We start from the raw sequence: 19,565 nt of genomic DNA, 5'->3' as shown, positions 1-19,565 counted from the left end.
GGATAAATATTCTTTGATGCCGGTGATGAATGCAACCACTGCACCGGGTGTATCGAAGTGGAAAATGTAAAGCTTGGGACAATAAATCCATCCTACAGTAAGGGCCACTTGGTTACGCAAGGATTTCATTTCCAGATGCTCTCCCAGCCTGCCACCCCACCCCCAGCCCTGTAATTTACCGCCCACTTCTAAGGACTACAACTCCCAGCCCGAGCGAGATCCCTGCGCATGCGGCCTGACGACCGACGCCTACATTTCCCAGCGGGCCGAGCGGCTACGCTGACGCACGCATGCGCCCTCGCGTCTCTCTCCCAACTCGGGTTTGACCTACAGCCGCCCGGGAGAACATGGCCTCCCCCGCTGTGTCCGGGCTCTCCCGGCAGGTGAGCCCGACGTGCTGAGAGCCAGTGGGAGGGGTGGCTGTGCCAGACCCCTAGAGCCACGGCGCCAGGCCGCAGCTGGGGGAGCATGGCCGCCGTTCGGGGTGGTGGGGGCGACGCAGGGCGGCTCGTGCGGCCCCGCAGCCGCGCCCCAGGCGGCGCGGGCCGGGGGCGCGGGCCTGGCCTCGGCGTCCGCTGAGCACGGCTGCGGGGAGCAGCAGGCTTGAAGGCCCCAGGAGCTGGGCGCCGGGCTTCCCCGGATCGCGAGCCAGGACCCCCCCCCCCCCCCCGACTCTGTGTCCTTAGGATCAGACCTGTCGGGGGTCCTGGCGACGCTAAGGGATCTTTGCCAAGCACGTCTCAGGTTTTTATAAGGAAAACGCGACAGAAACGTTTCGGTGACCCGCGCTGGGATGCTCGGCCAGGAAGGGGTCGAGCTGAGATCCGAACCCACGGGGTCACACGGAGGACGGAGAACATTCCTGCTCGTTGCACCCCTGTAGGCGCATGATGTGCGTGTCAGGACCTCTGACAGCTCAGTAACTTCCAGGCGTGCTGCAAGGTTTTTCATCCTCACAGCCAGCTGTGTGGTAGAACACTCAGGAGCTGGGGCTACTGGAAGGTGACCTGTGCCCGGGCAGGTGGCTCTTAAAGACCGGGTGCCAACACCGCCCCTCCACAGACGAGACACCACCTCCCAGAACAGAGCCTGTTCTCCTCCTGGACTCTGCTGCCTACTCAAGGGCCAGTCCTTATTTTCAGAGAGTGTTTGGGTTCTGAGAAGGTACAGCTCTTGCAGATCATGGCTGGAATCCTGCTCAAGGGTGGTAACATAAATGCTAAAAATCTTTACATTTTTTTGAAACTTGTATTTCATCAAAATGAGTGTTTTGTCTATACACCGGAGTGCCAGACAAAGTGTGTCTTAGCAGAAGGGAAGGCAGTTTCCCAAGAAACTTGGGATGGTTCTCAGCAGGGAAATTTACAGCTCATCTCATGTAATCTATGTGATGATACAAAGACACAAGAAACTAACCACGTAAAAGTCGTATTTAAAATTACTTATTGGCTTCGATGCAGAAATTCCTCGAGTCACCTCGATTTGACCTGCTTTCTTTTGTTTTAAAGGTGCGATGCTTCAGCACGTCTGTGGCCAGGCCATTTGCCAAGCTGGTTCGGGTAGGTCAGCTTATTCTTGGTCATTCTGGGGCATTCTCGGGCAGAGACCAGCAGCAGTACCATTAGGGTGTGGACTTTCGCGTAGTTCCTGCCTGAACCTTTCCGCACGACTGTGGTTCCCAGAACATGCTGTGTGCATGGGACTAGGGAATGAATAAAGTTAAATGCCCATACATAAGCTTTAAAGAGGAGAATTCCTTAAACCTCAGAACAGTGATGGGAAGTAGCTGGTCTTCCCATCTCACAAAAGAGGAAACAGACTCTGGGAAGACTTGTCACAGGTTGTTCAGCTTGGTCCTGGAGCCGCACTGGAACTAAACCTCATTCAGAGCCTGAGCTTTTCCGCCACAGCCACAGTGCCACTGGGATCTGTAGTCCACACTGAGGGCAGTGTGCAGGAAACGCCAGTGGTTGATTCGCTTATTGTGAAAAGCAAGTCAAGCTTCAGGCACGTAGTAAATGGCTACAGGGTCCCACTGAAGTGAACTCTGATGGGGAGGCTCTGTAAGAGACATCCATAGTAGTACTGTGACATGTATGAAGTATGCTAGCATATGTTTCATAATCATCTGTTTTCATGACTCTAACATGGTCAAAACTGCCTCCTATCAGTGTATAAAAAACCCATACTTGAAACAGAATAGTATTGCATTCAGAGGAAGCAGAACTCATCTCAAAATGAACAGAGTTGATTCTAGATGGTTAAGCTGACAGGCACGTTAGATACGGTGTTTCCCAAGGCCCTCGTTACAGGGTGAGGAACTGGGACTCAAAGACCGAGCCACCTGGCCAAGGAAACACTGCTGATGTGTCTGAGTTCAGGATGGCTCTCTGGCAACACAGTTAAACTGTTTTATGCTACAAAGGATGTCTTTTTAAAATAGTCACTGTTTAATTCTGCTATTGACGGTATAATTTATCTGAACTGACTTGCCTTTTCCTTTCCTCCCCTGCCCCACCTTCCTTTAAAGCCACCTGTTCAGGTGTATGGTGTCGAAGGTCGCTATGCCACTGCCCTTTATTCTGCTGCATCTAAACAGAATAAACTGGAGCAGGTGGAAAAGGAATTGCTGAGAGTAGCAGTAAGTAGCTTTCCTGTTCATTGCTAAGTTCCCGTTGTATATTTCTTCCTCTAATTGTCTCATTATATGTCCCAATGAGGTGTAGCCTCAGAGAAGAACTGCAAAAGAACTATTTTCTGTAATCATGTTGATAGTAATAGTACTGGGTATTATTGTTCTCAGTCTATTGTGTAATAGGTACAAACAGACACATACAAGGATATTAATATTAGAAACCAAGATTTAAGCTAAGAGAAGAAATAGAAATATGAGCTGGTAATATAAGAAAAAAATTGCCATTTCAAAAGACATCTTTGAAAATCTGTGCTTTTATTCCCGGTATTTCCAAAGTAGTCTTTAGAATATATTATGATTTTGATTTACTGGGAATTTGTTTTCCTTATGAAGCCTTTTCTTGGTTTTAATTACTAATTTATTCCCAAAATGTGAGAGGACATGACTGAGAGAACACGCTGGGCAGCAGAATTGGTAAAGTGTGAGCTCCGCACAGATGCCAGGGAAAGGGCTTCCTTTTACTTTAACATGAAGAGAAGAGGAAATGAGCTGAGCTAGCGGAAGCCCGCCCTGTGCCTTAGCTGGGACTCCGCTGCGCTGCCCACTGCGCGGTCGCAGGTCTCCTTGCTTCCCGCCTTGGCCGCTGCAGCTGCCTCTGCCAGTGAGTCTGCTCGGGGACAGGGGGACACAGCCGGGTCCTCTCCGCAGACAGTCATGCTCTTTTTACATTTGTTTTACAAATGTTTTACAATTTTTAATCCACAGGTTTCTAAAGGTTGGTTTTTTTTTTAATCTCACTGTTTGGGGGAAGAAACCTCACAAGCTAGTTGTGTGGGTCATGCTGACGGTCTGGGTTGTGTGGTCAGCGCTCACGGCCCTCACAGCCACAGCCTGACTCGGAGCCACGCGGGGGAATGGTAGCAAGAGCCCACAGGTGGCACACAGGCATTTTTGGAGGTGACGAGTGTTGCCACTACTTGTCGTCAGTTCCCGTTCCAAACCTGAGCAGTGGTGTTCACAGCAGGGAGAACGACCTGGGTTGTGGGCCTCGGTGGCGTTTGACTAAGACTGGAAGTCAGTGACGCCTGGGGATGTCGGAAGGAGTCCGTGACCTAAGACTCTTTGTAAGTGAAAATGAGAGGAGAGTGTGATGCCACAGGTGTCACAAACTGTCCGTTGGACCACCCAGATTCCACGATGCTTTTCGCGTAGGTGAGCCAGCAGTTTTTCTGGGAGGATGGTGTTTGCCTGGGGCCACTCAGCCTGCCATTTCCCATCGATGGCAGCGGGTCCGAGACAGCGCTCAGGCCTGCGAGAGGTGCTGACAGTAACCGAGCGGCAGGCAGCGGCTTGTAATCAAAGATGGAAGCAGCCGGCGGTCACTGGATCCAGACATCTGTGCTTTAACAGAGTGGACACAGGGGCCGCTCTCATGGCGCCTGCACTCCTGGTTCTTGTCTGCTCTCCACCCAGACTGCTAGAGGCTGCTCCGCAAACCAGCGGCCCCTCGGGCTGAGGTGGTTCTCCGGAGCTCTGAGAGGTCGCACAGTCAGGAGTGGCCTGAGATAGAGGGGCCCCTCCAGGGTTGGGGGCACTTTTTAGGTCTGCACTTGAGTGTTGACATTGCTGGTGTCCTCTTAGTACATGAAAAACTGGGGTATTACCCATGTTAAATACATTAAAATATGCAATGAATCGGATCTTTGGGCTGCTTACTTTTTTTATATAGTCTCTCAAAAGGCAAAAATTAATTTTACGAAATGTCTTAAAGCCTACATTTTTTTTTTTTTCAAGAAATACTGTGTCCTGTGTAGAATCCTGGTGTGTATTCTGAACGGCAGAGAAATTATTTGATTGTAAACTTCTTTGTGCTTTGAGAGTGCTGATTTAATTCATGAAATACATGTTTCATAAGAAAGATGTGTATGGTGGCTAAGATCATTTATACTCTAAAGAGTTTAAGAAGTTATTTTTTGGAATTTTTAGCAAATCTTGAAGGAACCGAAAATGGCTGCTTCGATCCTGAACCCCTTTACAAAGCGTTCGATTAAAGTGAAAAGCCTGCACGACATGACCACGAAGGAGAAGTTCTCGCCCCTCACCTCCAACCTGATCAGTGAGTATCGGGCCTTTCTCACCAGGACTGTCCACAGCCAGGGCTGTGAGCATCAGCTGCCCTTGCAGCGAGACCCTCGGGCCTCACCCGGCCTGCACCTTCCCAGCTCCCAGCTGGGCTGTCTGCACGGAAGTTTGAGGAGCACTGTCTAAAGGTACTAAGATGTAAGGGTGTCTGATCTCATAGTATTTTAACCCATGGAGCCACCAGTGGGATCCACACCAACAGAATGCTTTGTAGCCTGGCTGTCCCTATGCCCTTAAGACATTTGCATTCTTTTGTTTATCAGGTTGCTTTTCAAACCCCATGGTCAATTCAGAATACAAGCTCCAAAGAAAGTGTATTCATGTTTTTATTTTTTAATATAGACTGTTAATTTGAAGATTTGTAGCCAAACGTTAAAATCTTTTACATAAATATGAAAATTAGATTGCACACTGTGATCAAAATATCAACTATTCAGAGAAGAACTAACACCTATCCTTCTCAAACTATTCCAACAAATTCAAGAGGAGTGAACACCCCAAGCTCATTTTATGAGGCCAGCATTATCCTTATTCCAAAACAAGATGGACACTACAGACAAAGAAAATTAGAGGCCAATATCCCTGAAGAACATAGATGTTAAAATCCTCAACAAAATATTAGCAAAGCAGATCCAGCAATACATTAAAAAGATCTTATACCATGACCAAGTGGGATTTATTCCAGGGATACAAGACTAGTACAATATTTGCAAATCAAACTCGGTATACCATATAAACAAAATGGAGGATCAAAACCACATGATCATATCAGTAGATGCAGAAGAGGCATTTGATAAAATCTAGCACCCATTTATGATAAAAACTCTCAGCAAAGTGAGAATAGAGGGAATATACCTCAACATAACAAAGGCCATAAGTGACAAGCCCACAGCCAACATTGTACCCAAAGGACAAAAACTGCAAGTGTTGCCCTGGCCGGTTTGGCTCAGCGGTTAGAGCGTCGGCCTGCGGTCCAGAGAGTCCCTGGTTTGGTTCCCGCTAAGGGCATGTACCTCAGTTGCAGTTTGTCCCCGGCCTTGGTTGGTCGTGCGGGTGGCGGCCACTCTATGTGTCCCTTTCGCGTCAATGTTTCTCTCTCACTCTCCCTCCCACTCTATCTGAACAGAAATGGAAAAACGTCCTCAGGTGAGGATAAAAAAAACAAACTGCAAGTATTTCCCTTAAGATCAGGAACCGCACAGAGACACTCACGTCACCTCTCTTACTCAGTGGAGTACAAGTCCTAGCCGTAGCAGTCAGAAAAGAAGGAAAAATAAAAAGTACCCAAATTGGAAAGGAAGAAGTAAAACTCACCATAAGTATGATATTGTATGCAGAGAACCCTGAAGACTCCACCAAAAAGCTATTAAGAACTGGTAAACAAGTGTAGAGAAGTAGCAGGATTCAAAGTATTTACCCAGAAATCAGTTGCATTTCTATACACCAATAATGAACTATCAGAAAGGGAAACTGAGAAAATAATTCCATTTACAGTTGCATTAAGAAAAATAAATATCTAGGAAAAAATTTAACCAAGGATGTAAAACACCTGTACTTAGAAAATTATAAGACGCCAAAGAAAGAAATTGAAGAAGATAACAAAAAGTGGAAGCATATACCACGTTCATGGATAAGAAGAATTAACATCATTAAAATGTTCATGCTACCCAAAGTAATCTATAGATTCAACACGATTCCTATCAAGATAACAATGGTATATTTCACAGAACTAGAACAAATATTCCAAAAATCTATATGGAACCACAAAGACAGACCCCAAATAATTAAAACAGCATGGTACTGGCATAAAACAGACACATAGATAAGTGGAACATAATAGAGAGCCCAGAAATAAACCCATGTCTTTATGGTCAATTAATATTTGACAAAAGAGACAAGAACATACAATGGGGCAAAGATAGTCTATTCAATAAATGGTGTTGGGAAAACTGGACAGCTACAAGCAAAAAAAATGAAACTAGACCACCTTACACCATACACAAGAATAAACTCAAATGGATTAAGACTTACATGTTAGACTCGAAACCGTAAATATCCTAGAAGAAAACACAGGCAGTAAAATCTCAGACATTTCTCATAGCCATATTTTTTTCTGATATATTTTCTCGGGCAAGGGAAATAAGAAATAAATGGGACTACATCAACATAAGACTTTGCACATCAAGGAGACCATCAACAAAATGAAAAGACAACCCACTGGATGGGAGAACATATTCACCAATGATAAAGGGTTAATATCCAAAATTTATAAAGAACTTACATAACCCCCCAAAAAATCAATTAAATGGGCAAAGGACCTGAATAGATACTCTTTCAAAGAGGACATACAAATGGCCAATAGACATGACAAGATGCTCAGTGTCACTAATCATCAGAGAGATGCAAATTAAAACCACAATGATATACTAACTCACACCTGTCAGAATGGCTGCCATCAGTAAATAAGTGTTGGTGAGGATGTGGAGAAAAGGGAGCCCTCATGCACTGTTGGTGGGAATGCAGACTGGTGCAGCCACTGTGGAAATCAGCATGGAGTTAACTCAAAAAATTTAAAATGGAACTGTTTTATGACCCAGCAATTCCACTTCTAAGAACATGTTTAAAGAAACCCGAAACACTAATTCAAAAGAAAATACGCAACCGTGCGTTCATAGCAGTATTATTTACAATAGCCAAGCTATGGAAGCAGACCAAGTGCCCATCAGTTGATAAGTGGACAAAAAGCTGTGGTACATTTACACTGTGGAATACAATGCAGCTGTAAAAAAAAAGAAGGAAATCTTACCTTTTGTGATGGCACGAATGGACCTGGCGATTATGCTAAGTGAAATAAGCCAGTCAGATAAAAACAAGTACCACACGATTTCACTTGTATGTGGAATCTAATGAACAAAGTAAGCTAGCAAACAAAATAATAGACTCAGACAGAGAACAGACAGACAGTGACAGCTGTCAGGGGAGGGGGTTTGGGGGTCTGCGTGAAAGGAGTGATGGGATTAAGCAAAAAAAGACACAACCACGTACATGTTGCAAATCGGTGTAAGACACACCCTTACTAATTTAAATGCATGTTGGTGCAGTCTTTAAAAAACAACATTGAATAACAATTACATCTTCTCCATTCACATTCTTAAAGAACATTAAATATATTGTAAGGCCACACATTTTGCTTTGGAGGTGAGTGTAATGCCTCAAGGATAACCCACTTTAAGTGAGTTCCTTCACTTTCCCAGATTTGCTCGCTGAGAATGGTCGCTTGACCAGTACCCCTGCTGTCATCTCTGCCTTTTCTACCATGATGAGCGTCCACCGTGGAGAAGTCCCATGCACAGTGACCACTGCGTCTGTAAGTGAGGGGCTGTGGCTGCTGCATTTCCCTTGGCATTTCATGCATCACATTTTGCAGAAAAAGTTAAAGGCTCAAATTGAGAAACTGGGACGGTGACTCGTTACGTGGGCGATTTGCCTTGTTCACCAGCTCCTGTGAGCCTCCGCTTGGAGGGTCCCGGTGTGTCCCGAGGGCCTCCGCAGCATTCGTGGGGACTGAGCTCGGGTAAAAGGGGTTGGGCAGTACTGGTTTATGCTCCACTACAGGTCTGAGTTATTTTGTTAGTTCACGGAAACTCATTTCCAGTCTGAGGGTGGTGAATGAGAAGGGGCAGCGAATGGGGAGGGGTGGTGAATGCGAAAGAGGGGTGGACAGGCCCTGATCTTGCTTACTTGCTGGAATGGGCTGTAGCAGTAGCCACCAGTTACTGAGACCTACCATGTGCTGGGTGCTTTCGTATTTTATTAATGTCAAAGGTCCACGCACAGTGGAAGCATAATTATCTCTCTGTTACAGGGAAAGTAAGTTGTCCTGGTCACAGTCAAGCCAGGATTTGAACACATCCTCTCTCAGCACCCCATGTTCCTTCAGCTCCACTCTCTCCCCAGCGTTCTTTTTCTCTGTCTTAAATGTGTGTTTTCCTGCTGTAGTTCCATATAGGAAAACTGTCTGGGGACCTCATTTATCAATAGAGCCTGGCAGATTTACTCAGAATCTGCAGCACTTGACCTCAAGATGAGCATTTCTAGTGTCTAAACGTTATTCTACATCTCCCAAAAAGCAGTTTCAGGGACATTTTATTGTATTAAATGATTTTAGAGAGAGAGAGAGAGACATCAACTTGTTGTTCCACTTGTCTATGCATTCATTGGTTAATTCTTGTATGTGCCCTGACGGAGGATTGAACCCACAACGTTGGCATATCGGGACGATGCTCTAACCTGGCCAGTTTCAGGGCATTTTAGCACTCGCCCACCCGAGAGTCATCAGAGCGCGATGGCCACGCTGTCCCCACGGCCAGGCACCAGTGCAGGCTGCTGTGCAGTGATCACCACCACGTGATTTTTAAGAAGTCCTTATTTTTATTTTTTATTATTATTTTTAATCCTCACCCAAGGATATTTTTCTTTTATCTTTAGAGAGAGTGGGAGGGAGGGAGAGAGAGAGAGAAAAACATCGACGCGAGAAGGACACATCGACTGGTTGCCTCTCACACAGCCCTGACCAGGGCCGGGCATGAACCACAGCCGAGGTACGTGCCCTGGACTGGAATCAAACCCATGACTGCTTGGTCCACAGGCCGACACTAACCACTGAGCCAAACAGGCCAGGGCAGGAGTGCTTATTTTTATAAAAGTTTTTTAGAGCCAACTAATACTAATGTTCTTGATGTAGAAACTCCTTGGTAAATGAGTTTCCATTCTTTAAAAAGAACATACACCTTGATTAGTGACCAAGGGCATAGACCAGAACAGACTGCTCTCGAATGCTGGCCACGTCCTCCCTTTCTGGTGGGCCTTGGGTTTCTTCACCACGCTGCACCTCAGTTCTTGCGCACTAAGTGGGAGTAACAGCTGCTGGCCTCCCGAGGTGCCAAGTAAAGGCATGGTGTACGGAAGGCTGGCACAGACGGTGCCGGGCCCTCAGTACCTGTCCACATGGGAGATGGGCATCTGGGCCCTCTGTCCTTAGAGTCTCAGCAAGTGATGCTTTGACTGAACACAGATAGATTTCACCACCCCACCCCCCAAACGATACTGATAGAGTTTGCAAAGATAAAAAGGGGTTTTGCTTCCAATGAACTCTTGGAAGAATGGGTGAGATTTGTAACAGGTGAACTATTCCATGCTCACCTAACTAGGAGTAAGAGTGGGCAAGAGGAGTGCGGATGTCGGGCTGCCTGCCCTGTGTGACAGCACAGAGTGTGCTGACTGCAGAGCCAGCCCCTGTCCAGGCTGCCCAGGGAGGCGTCCCGGCAGTGGGGAGGCGTCCCGGGCAGCAGGGAGGCGTCCCGGGCAGCAGGGAGGCGTCCCGGGGCAGCGGGGAGGCGTCCCGGGGCAGCGGGGAGGCGTCCCGGGCACGGGGAGGTGTGCCAGAGCGCTCGCCCGGCCTCAGCGATCATTAGGCTGCTGGATCATTGGGCTGCTCCTCTCCAAGGAAGCGGAAGCTCAGCCGTGCCCATAGCGCCGCCCAGAGGAGGCCTGCGCACTGCAGCATCACACCCCTCGGGTGGTTCCCCTGTCGTTTCTCAGTTGCACTGCTAGTACCGTGAGCGCTGGGAGGCGGGGTCTCCACATGCTCCCTCAGCCCGCACAGAGGGTCCAGATGGGCACAGGCCCGTGTTGGTGATGCCTGCCAGGTGTTCTTCCCTTGACGACAGGACTGTGCTGTTTTGCTTTATCTACATGTAAAAGATGGTTTTGTTCTTTTGTAGCCTTTAGATGACGCCAGTCTTTCTGAATTGAAAACGGTCCTGAATAGCTTCCTGAGTAAAGGCCAGGTGTTGAAACTGGAAGTTAAGGTGGGTTTTAACTATGTGGTGCGTTTCCTCGGGTTAATCTGACACTTAACATGGAAGTCAGCTGAGTGTCTGCCGCTTTGCCTGCAGTGGGGACTTCACGTTCCAGTCGCACGTCAGGCATCCGTGCAGTGTCCCTCGGCCCTTTACCTGGTGGGATCACGTCTACGTGACGTAGCACAGACTTCTCGGCGCACTGTTTGTCTTTCCATCTGATTAGTGAAATGTCGTGTTTTCACGTCTCCAATCTGTTTTCTTTCCTAGACCGACCCGTCCATCATGGGTGGAATGATTGTCCGTATTGGAGAGAAGTATGTCGACATGTCTGCAAAGACCAAGATTCAGAAGCTGAGCAAGGCCATGCGGGAGGTTTTCTGAAAGTGCCGATTTTCTGTCAGGGAAATTCTTAAACTTGGAGCAACAGTAAAATGCTTCCTGGACAGGACATGCTGTGTCTACTGCTTTTTCCAGGGTGATCCAGGGGGCCGGGTGTTTATATCGCCCTTTCAGGGTCTCCCTGGTGAAGGTCAGGGCCCCTTGGCTAGGGAATCCACTCTGTGTAGGTTCTTCTTAGGAGTTTATGGAGCCGTGTCCATTGGGAACAATAGTTGCCCTGTATTGAGGCCTCACGAAATGCCAGGCACTGCGGGCCCTTCATGCGTCACCTGTTTACTTGGCCTCGGCCCAGAGCCAAGGGGGGTGCGGTGCCAGCAACCAGGCCACTGTGGTCCTGGAGTTCTTGATGCGGGTCCCCATCTGCAGTCAAGGGTCCCGGAGGTGGTCTGTGGGCCCAGAACAGGCTGGCCAGCTGCCCGCACTCTGCTGCCCGTGATCCTTGGTGCCGCGCGGTGCCCCGTGGTCCGAGCCTGCGGGGGGGGAACTCCTGCAGCGCTGGGCCCCGTGGTCCGAGCCAGCGGGGGGGGGGCTCCTGCAGCGCTGGGCCCCGTGGTCCGAGCGAGCGGGTGGGGGGGGCTCCTGCAGCGCTGGGCCCCGTGGTCCGAGCCAGCGGGGGGGGGGGGGGGGGGCTCCTGCAGCGCTGGGCCCTGTGGTCCGAGCCAGCGGGGGGGGGCTCCTGCAGCGCTGGGCCCCGTGGTCCGAGCCAGCGGGTGGGGGGGCTCCTGCAGCGCTGGGCCCCGTGGTCCGAGCCAGCGCGGGGGGGGGGCTCCTGCAGCGCTGGGCCCCGTGGTCCGAGCCAGCGGGGGGGGGGGGCTCCTGCAGCACTGGGCCCCGTGGTCCGAGCCAGCGGGGGGGGGGGGGCTCCTGCAGCACTGGGCCCCGTGGTCCGAGCCAGCGGGGGGGGGGGGCTCCTGCAGCGCTGGGCCCCGTGGTCCGAGCCAGCGGGGGGGGGGGGGGCTCCTGCAGCGCTGGGCCCCGTGGTCCGAGCCAGCGGGGGGGGGGGCTCCTGCAGCGCTGGGCCCCGTGGTCCGAGCCAGCGAGAAGGGCCTCCTGCAGCGCTGGGCACTGCTGGGCGCTCATCCGATTACCGCAAGTGCTCATCACTGGGTTTGAGCCCCAAGTGGTTTGCCCTGAGTCTTGCCCTCCTAGCATCCTAGTGAGTATGGAGGCAGCAATGTTTTCTGTGAGGGGTTTTGTCGAGATTCCGGCCGAAAGGATGTCTCCATTCTGGAATCTAGAGTCTGAAAGCAGTTGTGCTGACCAGCTGCGGGTGGTGGCAGGGGGCAGAGCCGAGCCGTGCACCTGGCAAGAGGAGGGGCAGAACGGGCTCTGGCCTGTGTCCCCAGGAGCAGCTGCCCCAGGGAAGGGCCCGGTCGCCAGAAGTCGCTGCTCCGGCCAGAGCGCCCGTCGGGCCGCCAGTCAAGGCCTCTGACGATTAGTTCCCTGGGATTGCCTGGGAACAGCGACCTTCAACCAGAGTGCTGCAAGAAGTTTTAGAACATACAATACCTGGCTTGAGTCAGCAGCACTGACCTCTTTTCCCTTAGATTGTCAAATTTTTAAAAGGACAACGGCCAACACAATAGCCATCCGGGGTGAATAAATCGAAATTATTCCTCTATTTTTTGTCAGATCGGCAGAAAGTAGTTTTTGGCGTGCTGCCGAGTCTTAGCGATGAGCCTGCGCCGAGCGATGGGCAAGGCTGCCGCTGCCTGAGGAGTCTGCGCGGTGTGGCCACGGCGCTGGGACCCAGCCGGAGACCCCGCTCCCCGCCCAGGAGCCCCTCCCAGGCTGGCGACCTGGGGAGGGGGACCCTCCACAAACCGACACATCTCCAGTCCGATCATGAGCCCACCCTGCATCTCCTATCTCCAGAAAGTTCTGTCATCGGAGGTGTGACACCCCGAGGGAGCCCCATGAAGCAGGCTCAGCAGCTGTGCTTGGAGGGGACAAGGCCGTGCGAGGCGGTGTAGGCCGCGCCTCGACGCCACCCAGAGGGACGTGTAAGCCCGGCGGCTCCGACGGCCAAGCACCTCACCGCAAGCCTGGGGCTCCGACCGGGTCCGGGGAGTGGCAGTGCCCACCTGCGGGTGGGTGGGGGAGCGAGTCCGGAGCTTTGACCCGGGCTTCAGACAGGTCAGGTGTGCGTCAGTGGTGGTCCTACGGCTCGCTGGGCCGTCTGACCCCAAGGATGGATGGAGTGAACAGCATGTGACAGGCAGTGGCCACTCAACCAAGTCCAGCCAGTCTTGCCTGCAAAGTCTTCCTTCAAGGGCTTGTGCACAGCTGGCCCCTGGTAGCTCATGAGGGCGACTTGCCCCCCCCCCCAGCCCTCCAGGGAAGCTTCTCCCTGGTAAAATGCCCTCGGCCCTGGCGGACACCCTCGTCGCGGGGTCCTCTGCAGCTCACCATGTCTCAAGCTTCTGCCAGCCTGTGATACAGGTGGGCAGTCACCAGCCACGTGGTGGATGAGGAGGCCCGGATCTGCGCAGGGCCTCATGCTTGGACTGCTGGGGGGTCAGCGGGTGGTCAGCCAGGTCTTTCATTCCCCTCATTGTGCTTGTGACACCGTGTCACTGACCCACCTAGCACCTCACTGGAGCCAACAGGCGAAGCCAATCTCTGGTGAGTCCCCGCACCTCCTCCCACTTGCCCCTAGATGCTCCCAATTCACCCATCAACCCAGCTCAGCTCTTCCCTACGACTTCCCTCCTGTTGGCCTGGGGAAAATAAAAATAGAGTCTCCAGACAGCAGCTGTCTCAGGCACTGCTCGGTCACCCTCCAGGTATGTGACAGCAAACCTCCTTCCAGAGACCCCTGCCGCTCAGGCGTTCTGCAGGGCCCGGGGCACTCCCTGTCCTAGTGCTGCGACCGTGTGCCTTCCGTCCGCACCATGTCGCCTCCTCGCCGTCACGTTGGCTGAAACACTGGCTTCCTCCTCGCAAACCAGCCCCACAATCACCTAACAGAACAACTGAGACAGAGACACCACTTTGGGGCCTCTGGTACTCTCCTGGGAGCCAGGAGTGCCTAGCGGGCTACCTGGCCCCAAGCCGGTCACTAACGTGTAGCAAACATGGGGCCACCCGTAGAGAGCCCCTGTCCCAGCCCCCTCGCAGTGCCGATCACAGGCTAAGTCCCAGCTGACAGGGGAGGAGAGGGGCGTGGCCTCCCGGACTGACCTCCAGGACCCCGTCCTCTTCCTGGGGCCTTGCCCTCTGGCTGGATGCGGGAGGTGGCAGGAGCTGGGGCAGCCGCGTGCCAAGGTAAAAGCCGAGCGAGCTGGAGGCAGAGCCGCCCTGCCAGCCCTGGCTCTGGGCTGTTCACACGCGGGGGAAGTAACCCTCCGGCCGCCGGAGCCGCGGGATGTTGGCCGTAAGTCTTGGCAGCTGCGTCTGTTACCTGCCAACACTCGGTTCCCGCACTCACCTGCCTTCCTCGCTCGCCTCCTACTGTGCTCCCCTCGGGCGGGTGCACACGGTGAGCCCCCAAACCAGCAGCTCCGAAGATGTGGGGTGGGGGCCGACAGGCTCACCATCTTCGGGGAACCCTCTTACTTGTGGTACTTACCGCCCAAGCCTTCAGACTCAAGCTCAACACGCCTCCTGTTGCTTCAGCACATGGAACTGGGGGAAATGAGCCCGCAAACAGCGCCCCCCGGGGCATCGGAGGTGAATGCAGGGACCCGCACAGGGCTGCTCTTCACAGCGCTTCTGGCCACGGGGACCGCTCAAAGGCCTGAACATGTAAGCAGTCGGACTCGCTTAGATAATTACGGTAAACTAGGGTGCATTCGGACAGCGGGTACTCCGCGGTCCTTAAGTATGTACAGCTATGTTCTTCACAGCATGTAGCTATTCTTCCACAGCTGATTTTCTATGCATACACTGAGAGAGAGAGATCTGATTAAACAATGAAAATGTTAGAGATGATTTATATAAATTACGTGATTGAACGGTGCCTTCACCTGAGAAATGCTCGCGCGTATCAGCGGTTCAGTAACGGGAGCCCCGACGTGTGCACAGACACACGTGCAGAAAAGCGACAGGAATGATGTCGTCAAAGGTTCGCATTTAGTTTCGTGTGGAAGAACATCTCCGTTAAGTGGTTTTATTCTATTTGTGTTTCTCTGTGCTCGCTGAATTTTCTGCACTGTCGTCAGAGGGGAATAAATACTCTAGAATAAACCAGTGCCTTGAGTGCAGGGGCTACTAATCTGGGGTCAGGAGGTATCTTCGCAGGTTTTACCCCAGGGGCTCCTCCCACCCACTGAGCCGCCAGGGGAGCCTCCTCGGTCTGCGACAAGACTAGGTCTAGTTTGCAAAAGTGATTTATTATTTTCTTTTTGTCTAATGACATTTAACTTACTTTTTTAAGCTTCAAATAACAGCCAAGAAAAGGGCGTAAGATTTTTATGTTTGTCAAAAATAGGGCCTACTGGTTTAAAAAAGGCAAAGATATACTGTTTTAGGGTCAGTTTTTTAAACAATTCAACTAGTGTCCAAGCCAACGGAGAGTTTCAAGAACTTGACCCTATTTCGATAAAGTGGGGATGAAATCAGAGGAATTACCTGAAACCCAGAAGAACATGCTGTCGCGTACCCATGAAAACCGAGGGGATGATGCGTGTGGGGTTGCTAACGGAGCCCAGGCTCAAGGGAAGGTCTGACTGTGCGGAGCTGCGTGGTGGACAGCCAGACGGCCCTTCTGAGTGTCCGTGAGACATCCCGGCCCCTGGCTCCCCGCCCCCACGCCCCCCACGCCCCCGCATTTCCCAGGCAACCGGCAGGCAAGTCCTCCTGTTCTCGGTACCTGGACCAGGGACTCGATTACTGCTTCATGCTAACACTGGTCTGAGAGGGCAAGGGACAGTTACAGGGTCGCAGGTTTGCTTTCTAACGTCCAGTTTTGCATAACTGTCCTTCCACCACCGCGGCCTCGTGTGTGGGGCAGGAAGGAGGCAGGGGAGAAAGAACCAATACATACGCTGTCACAGGGCTGGCTTTTCTCTTTTTATTCGTGAGCCGTGTGACTTTAAACCGCACAGGTCGCGAAGACCGGTGCTTTGGAAGAGACTGTTCTCTTTAGTTTACGATACACAGGACGAGCAAGTTGTACCGATGTCCCTACTGGTTTAAAGAAAGAAAGGAGAAAAACGTGGTTACCGTCATCTGGACCGGTGAAGTTTCACATTTCATACATAATAAGGTGCCAAAGAAACACTCAAACAGCAAAACTAACCACAGCTTCTTTTAAACAAACAAAAGAAGAAGCCTAATGTTTGGGCCCCGCTTCATCCAATGTTAGACAAATACATAATTCTACAATTCATAATAGTGTCTAGTCATTTTCAGAATTCCATTGACATGACATATCAGACAATATAGTCTCCCTTTTATGGAAAATTAAACAGTACCATTATTTGGCAACAGAAGTATATTACAATCCACAGGACATCCCTCGGGGTCTGCTGATGCTACCCCTGGGCAGGGCTGTGAGGGGACACCTCGCCCCCAGCCCCGTGACCCGTCTGTCACTGGAACACAAGGGACTCACATCAGGATTGATACATTCTTCTCCCCATTCTGCTGGCTTGGCTTGTCCCCAGGCCTTTGGGAACAACCAGGGCACAGGGGGCAGTTGACTGACTGGCTAACTGATCCCATTGGCAGCCCTGTTGCTGTCCCCGCCAGGAGGGCACAGGGCTCAGGAAGACCGGCCTGGACCTGTTCTGGCGGAGGGATCAAAGCGCAGCCATCCTGGTGGCCAGCCTGAGGTGGCCTTCCCACGAGACACTTAATCAAGAAGCTCTCCAAATGGCTTCGTCTTTGGGAATAGAATCAGCTACACCCACATGGACAGCACTTCAGGGCGACTCGCAGATTGTTTATGTGACAGCAGACTCCAGGAAGCTTCTGGAGATCCCAGCCCCCCAGCCCCCTCAGGTCCAGGAAGCCCCTCGGACTCCAGCATTCACCAGTTTCAGCCCAGTACAAAGCCACTTCCTCTGCTGGTTGGCAGCATCAAGAAGCATGTAACTTGTGGAAAGACATGTTGAAAATGTGACGCTGTATGTCCTTTCAAGCCGTTGGCCCTAAACTTTCCACGAACAGTGGTCCGTACACAACGCCCCCACCTCACCAGAGCTGGCTGTCCTCCCGACGCGTCCTTTCCCACCTGCTAGCAGAGGCTCGGCCCCCAGGTCGCCGCCTCCTGAGATGATTCCCGAATGTGTCTCTCAAGGGTTTAGACATCGCGTTTCATGGGGTTTGCGTTCCCTTCCTCCCAGGTGGCCTGCAGGACATCCCAATGGCCAAGTAGAGGAGGTCTGTGCCCCAGAAACAGTCAGGAATGCTAACCCTTTCCTGGGAAGGGGGAGGAGGCCTCTCTGCCCTGAGGTCGCCATCAGGGACACAGGCACCAGGGGGCTGCTCTGGGATGCTGGGTTGGCAGGCCCGGGCACAGCTTCACCCAGAAACCCAAGCTTCACCGTTCAACTCAGCGGGCTGTGCAACAGGGGAGACAGGGAAGGTGCTGGGACGTTTCTCGGACAGTGCAGACACTGACAGGATGTCCTGCTCCGTCCAGATAGGGGACAGTGCAGAGTGACCGAGAAGTCAGGTCACCCAAGTAATCTGATCACGCATTTTCTACCCCTGCAATAGGTTTTAGGTTTTTTTCTATAGCTTTATGCACTTAAATTAGATACCTAAAATACTCTCATATACATACAGAAAAATAATCTCTCAATGAAAAAGCACACGTTACAATAACAAGTTAAATATTTTTGACTACAGAATCTGTTAGCTTTTGCCACATTTGACAGAGTCTCTTCCACACCATATGTACACCCCGTCATGGACAGTCCGCACACACACAGCAGCCAGAGCGTGGGACACCGTGTGCAGAGCAGCACTTCACGCTGTGGAGTGGAATTCTGCACGTGTCTTTGCTGGAGACTCAACAAGACCAGGAAACCAGGAGCGGAGGGCTGAGGATCAGACACAGGACGTTTCTGTGTCCAGTCTCTCGTCTGCATACACGTATTTACACAAATGGTGGCCACCTACCTATACATGTGAGGCTCCAAAGCCCACGTAGCTAAGGCAACACCCCATGAATCACATGAGTGCCAGCTCCCCTGTCTACGCAGGGCTGTGAAGGGGGCGGGGAGGGGCCAGCCAGGGACAGACCTCAGCTGGCCGGGGCTTCAGAGCACAAGATCTGAAGCTGGTTTCACAGTCCAAAGACACTTGGGCTATTGGCAATGTGTGTTTTAAATGCACATGTAAAAATAAATATCATTACAAAGATCTGGCTAGAATGTCTGCTCTCTAACAGGGAACATTTAGCAGATGACGCTAAGGATGTTGCTTGGGGCAACATTCATCGAAATGCCCATCACAGAACGAATGTGGATGCAGTGCTCTTTAAACGCCTCTGGGAACACGTTCTGAATTCTCAGGAGCTTGGAAGGTTGCGTAGAGACAAAGCTATATGTTGCTACTTTGTTTGAAGTGACGCAAATCCATGAGATGAATCTGCAATTTCTGTTGCACTTTGTCAACTTTTTTACTAGTGAATGAACTTTATGACCCCGGACAGAAAAGAGAAACAGAGGAAGGGTTATTGCTGTGTGTGTATAGAACTGAGACGGATTCGCAAAGAGCAAGCAGGGTTTTCAAAGGTTCTGGAGCGTCCAGCGCATGGAGTAGCTTGTGAAAGCAACAAGCCAGGGCAGCAGGATCAACGCCACAGTCCTCCGCCTCCGGGCGCTGTGGTCTTCCAGAACGTGAGGCGCCCCACGCAGTGGGCTCGCTCCTGTCTCCTGTCGCTGCCCTACTCAAACGCCATCGATGGGGTCCTGTGGGGAGAGCCCAGCTGGGACGTCAGAAGCAGGTGCCCCCACCCGTCATCTGTGGTCCATTTGGCCCAGCAGGGCAGGAGGTAGCTGGCTCCATGCACTGTCTCTCTCCAGGGAGCGGAGATGGAGGAGCCAGCATCAGGTCCCTGGGGAAGGGGTGCTGAGCACACCCCCACCCTCCCGTTACCCAGATGGTCAGTTTGAAGGCAGAGGTCTGTCCTACCTGGAAAGGGGGGAAAAGCCCCTGGTGGATGACTAAAGACCAAAAGGAAGAGTTTTATTTCAAACTAGTGGGTTTAATAGTCACAGCTCAAAGGCCTCATGCGCCTTGTGGTACGCCCTGGCCCGGGAGCCCAGGCAGACGGCTCGCTCTCCGGGCTCCGCGAGCATCTGTCAGCCAGGGGCCTGTCTGGTCCCTTCGGACTAGCTCAGACCATTTGCGCTTTTATGAGATAAAAGCAAAGTCTATCAGCCCAGTTCTCCACAACCTGCCAGGGAGACTTTACAAAGTCAGAAGACATCCCATGAAGCCCCACCCACTTCAAGAACCAATTGACACAGTGTGACCAAGGCTGGCCTCATGGGCGTGTGACCGGCGCCGTCACGGGGGGCCCTTGTGCAGAAGGGCCCGCACTTGGTTTAATTCTCTGCTGTCACCAC

General features: G+C 51.6%; 1 protein-coding gene across 1 annotated transcript; it reads left to right on the top strand.

Annotated features, from left to right (window-relative positions):
- Positions 1 to 305: 305 nt before the first annotated feature.
- Positions 306 to 11,089, top strand: ATP5PO (ATP synthase peripheral stalk subunit OSCP). The gene is made up of 7 exons (XM_036243102.1): positions 306 to 383; positions 1,509 to 1,559; positions 2,531 to 2,641; positions 4,622 to 4,751; positions 8,032 to 8,144; positions 10,561 to 10,647; positions 10,909 to 11,089. Exons 1-7 carry the CDS (start codon positions 348 to 350, stop codon positions 11,020 to 11,022), a joined length of 642 nt encoding a protein of 213 aa, XP_036098995.1. The 5' UTR covers positions 306 to 347; the 3' UTR covers positions 11,023 to 11,089.
- Positions 11,090 to 19,565: the final 8,476 nt, after the last annotated feature.

The sequence above is a fragment of the Molossus molossus genome, unplaced genomic scaffold (assembly GCF_014108415.1).
Source record: "Molossus molossus isolate mMolMol1 unplaced genomic scaffold, mMolMol1.p scaffold_m16_p_5, whole genome shotgun sequence".
In the NCBI taxonomy this organism is placed as follows: Eukaryota; Metazoa; Chordata; class Mammalia; order Chiroptera; family Molossidae; genus Molossus; species Molossus molossus.
Note: the sequence above shows the minus strand (reverse complement) of the source record. Positions and strands in the feature narration are given on the sequence as shown.

Excerpts from the sequence above, each read along its gene's own strand:
- ATP5PO (XM_036243102.1), top strand. The coding sequence starts at position 348 with ATGGCCTCCCCCGCTGTGTCCGGGCTCTCCCGGCAG. Across the intron at positions 1,560-2,530 it reads CATTTGCCAAGCTGGTTCGG|CCACCTGTTCAGGTGTATGG; the intron begins GTAGGTCAGCTT and ends CTTCCTTTAAAG. Across the intron at positions 10,648-10,908 it reads TGTTGAAACTGGAAGTTAAG|ACCGACCCGTCCATCATGGG; the intron begins GTGGGTTTTAAC and ends TTTCTTTCCTAG.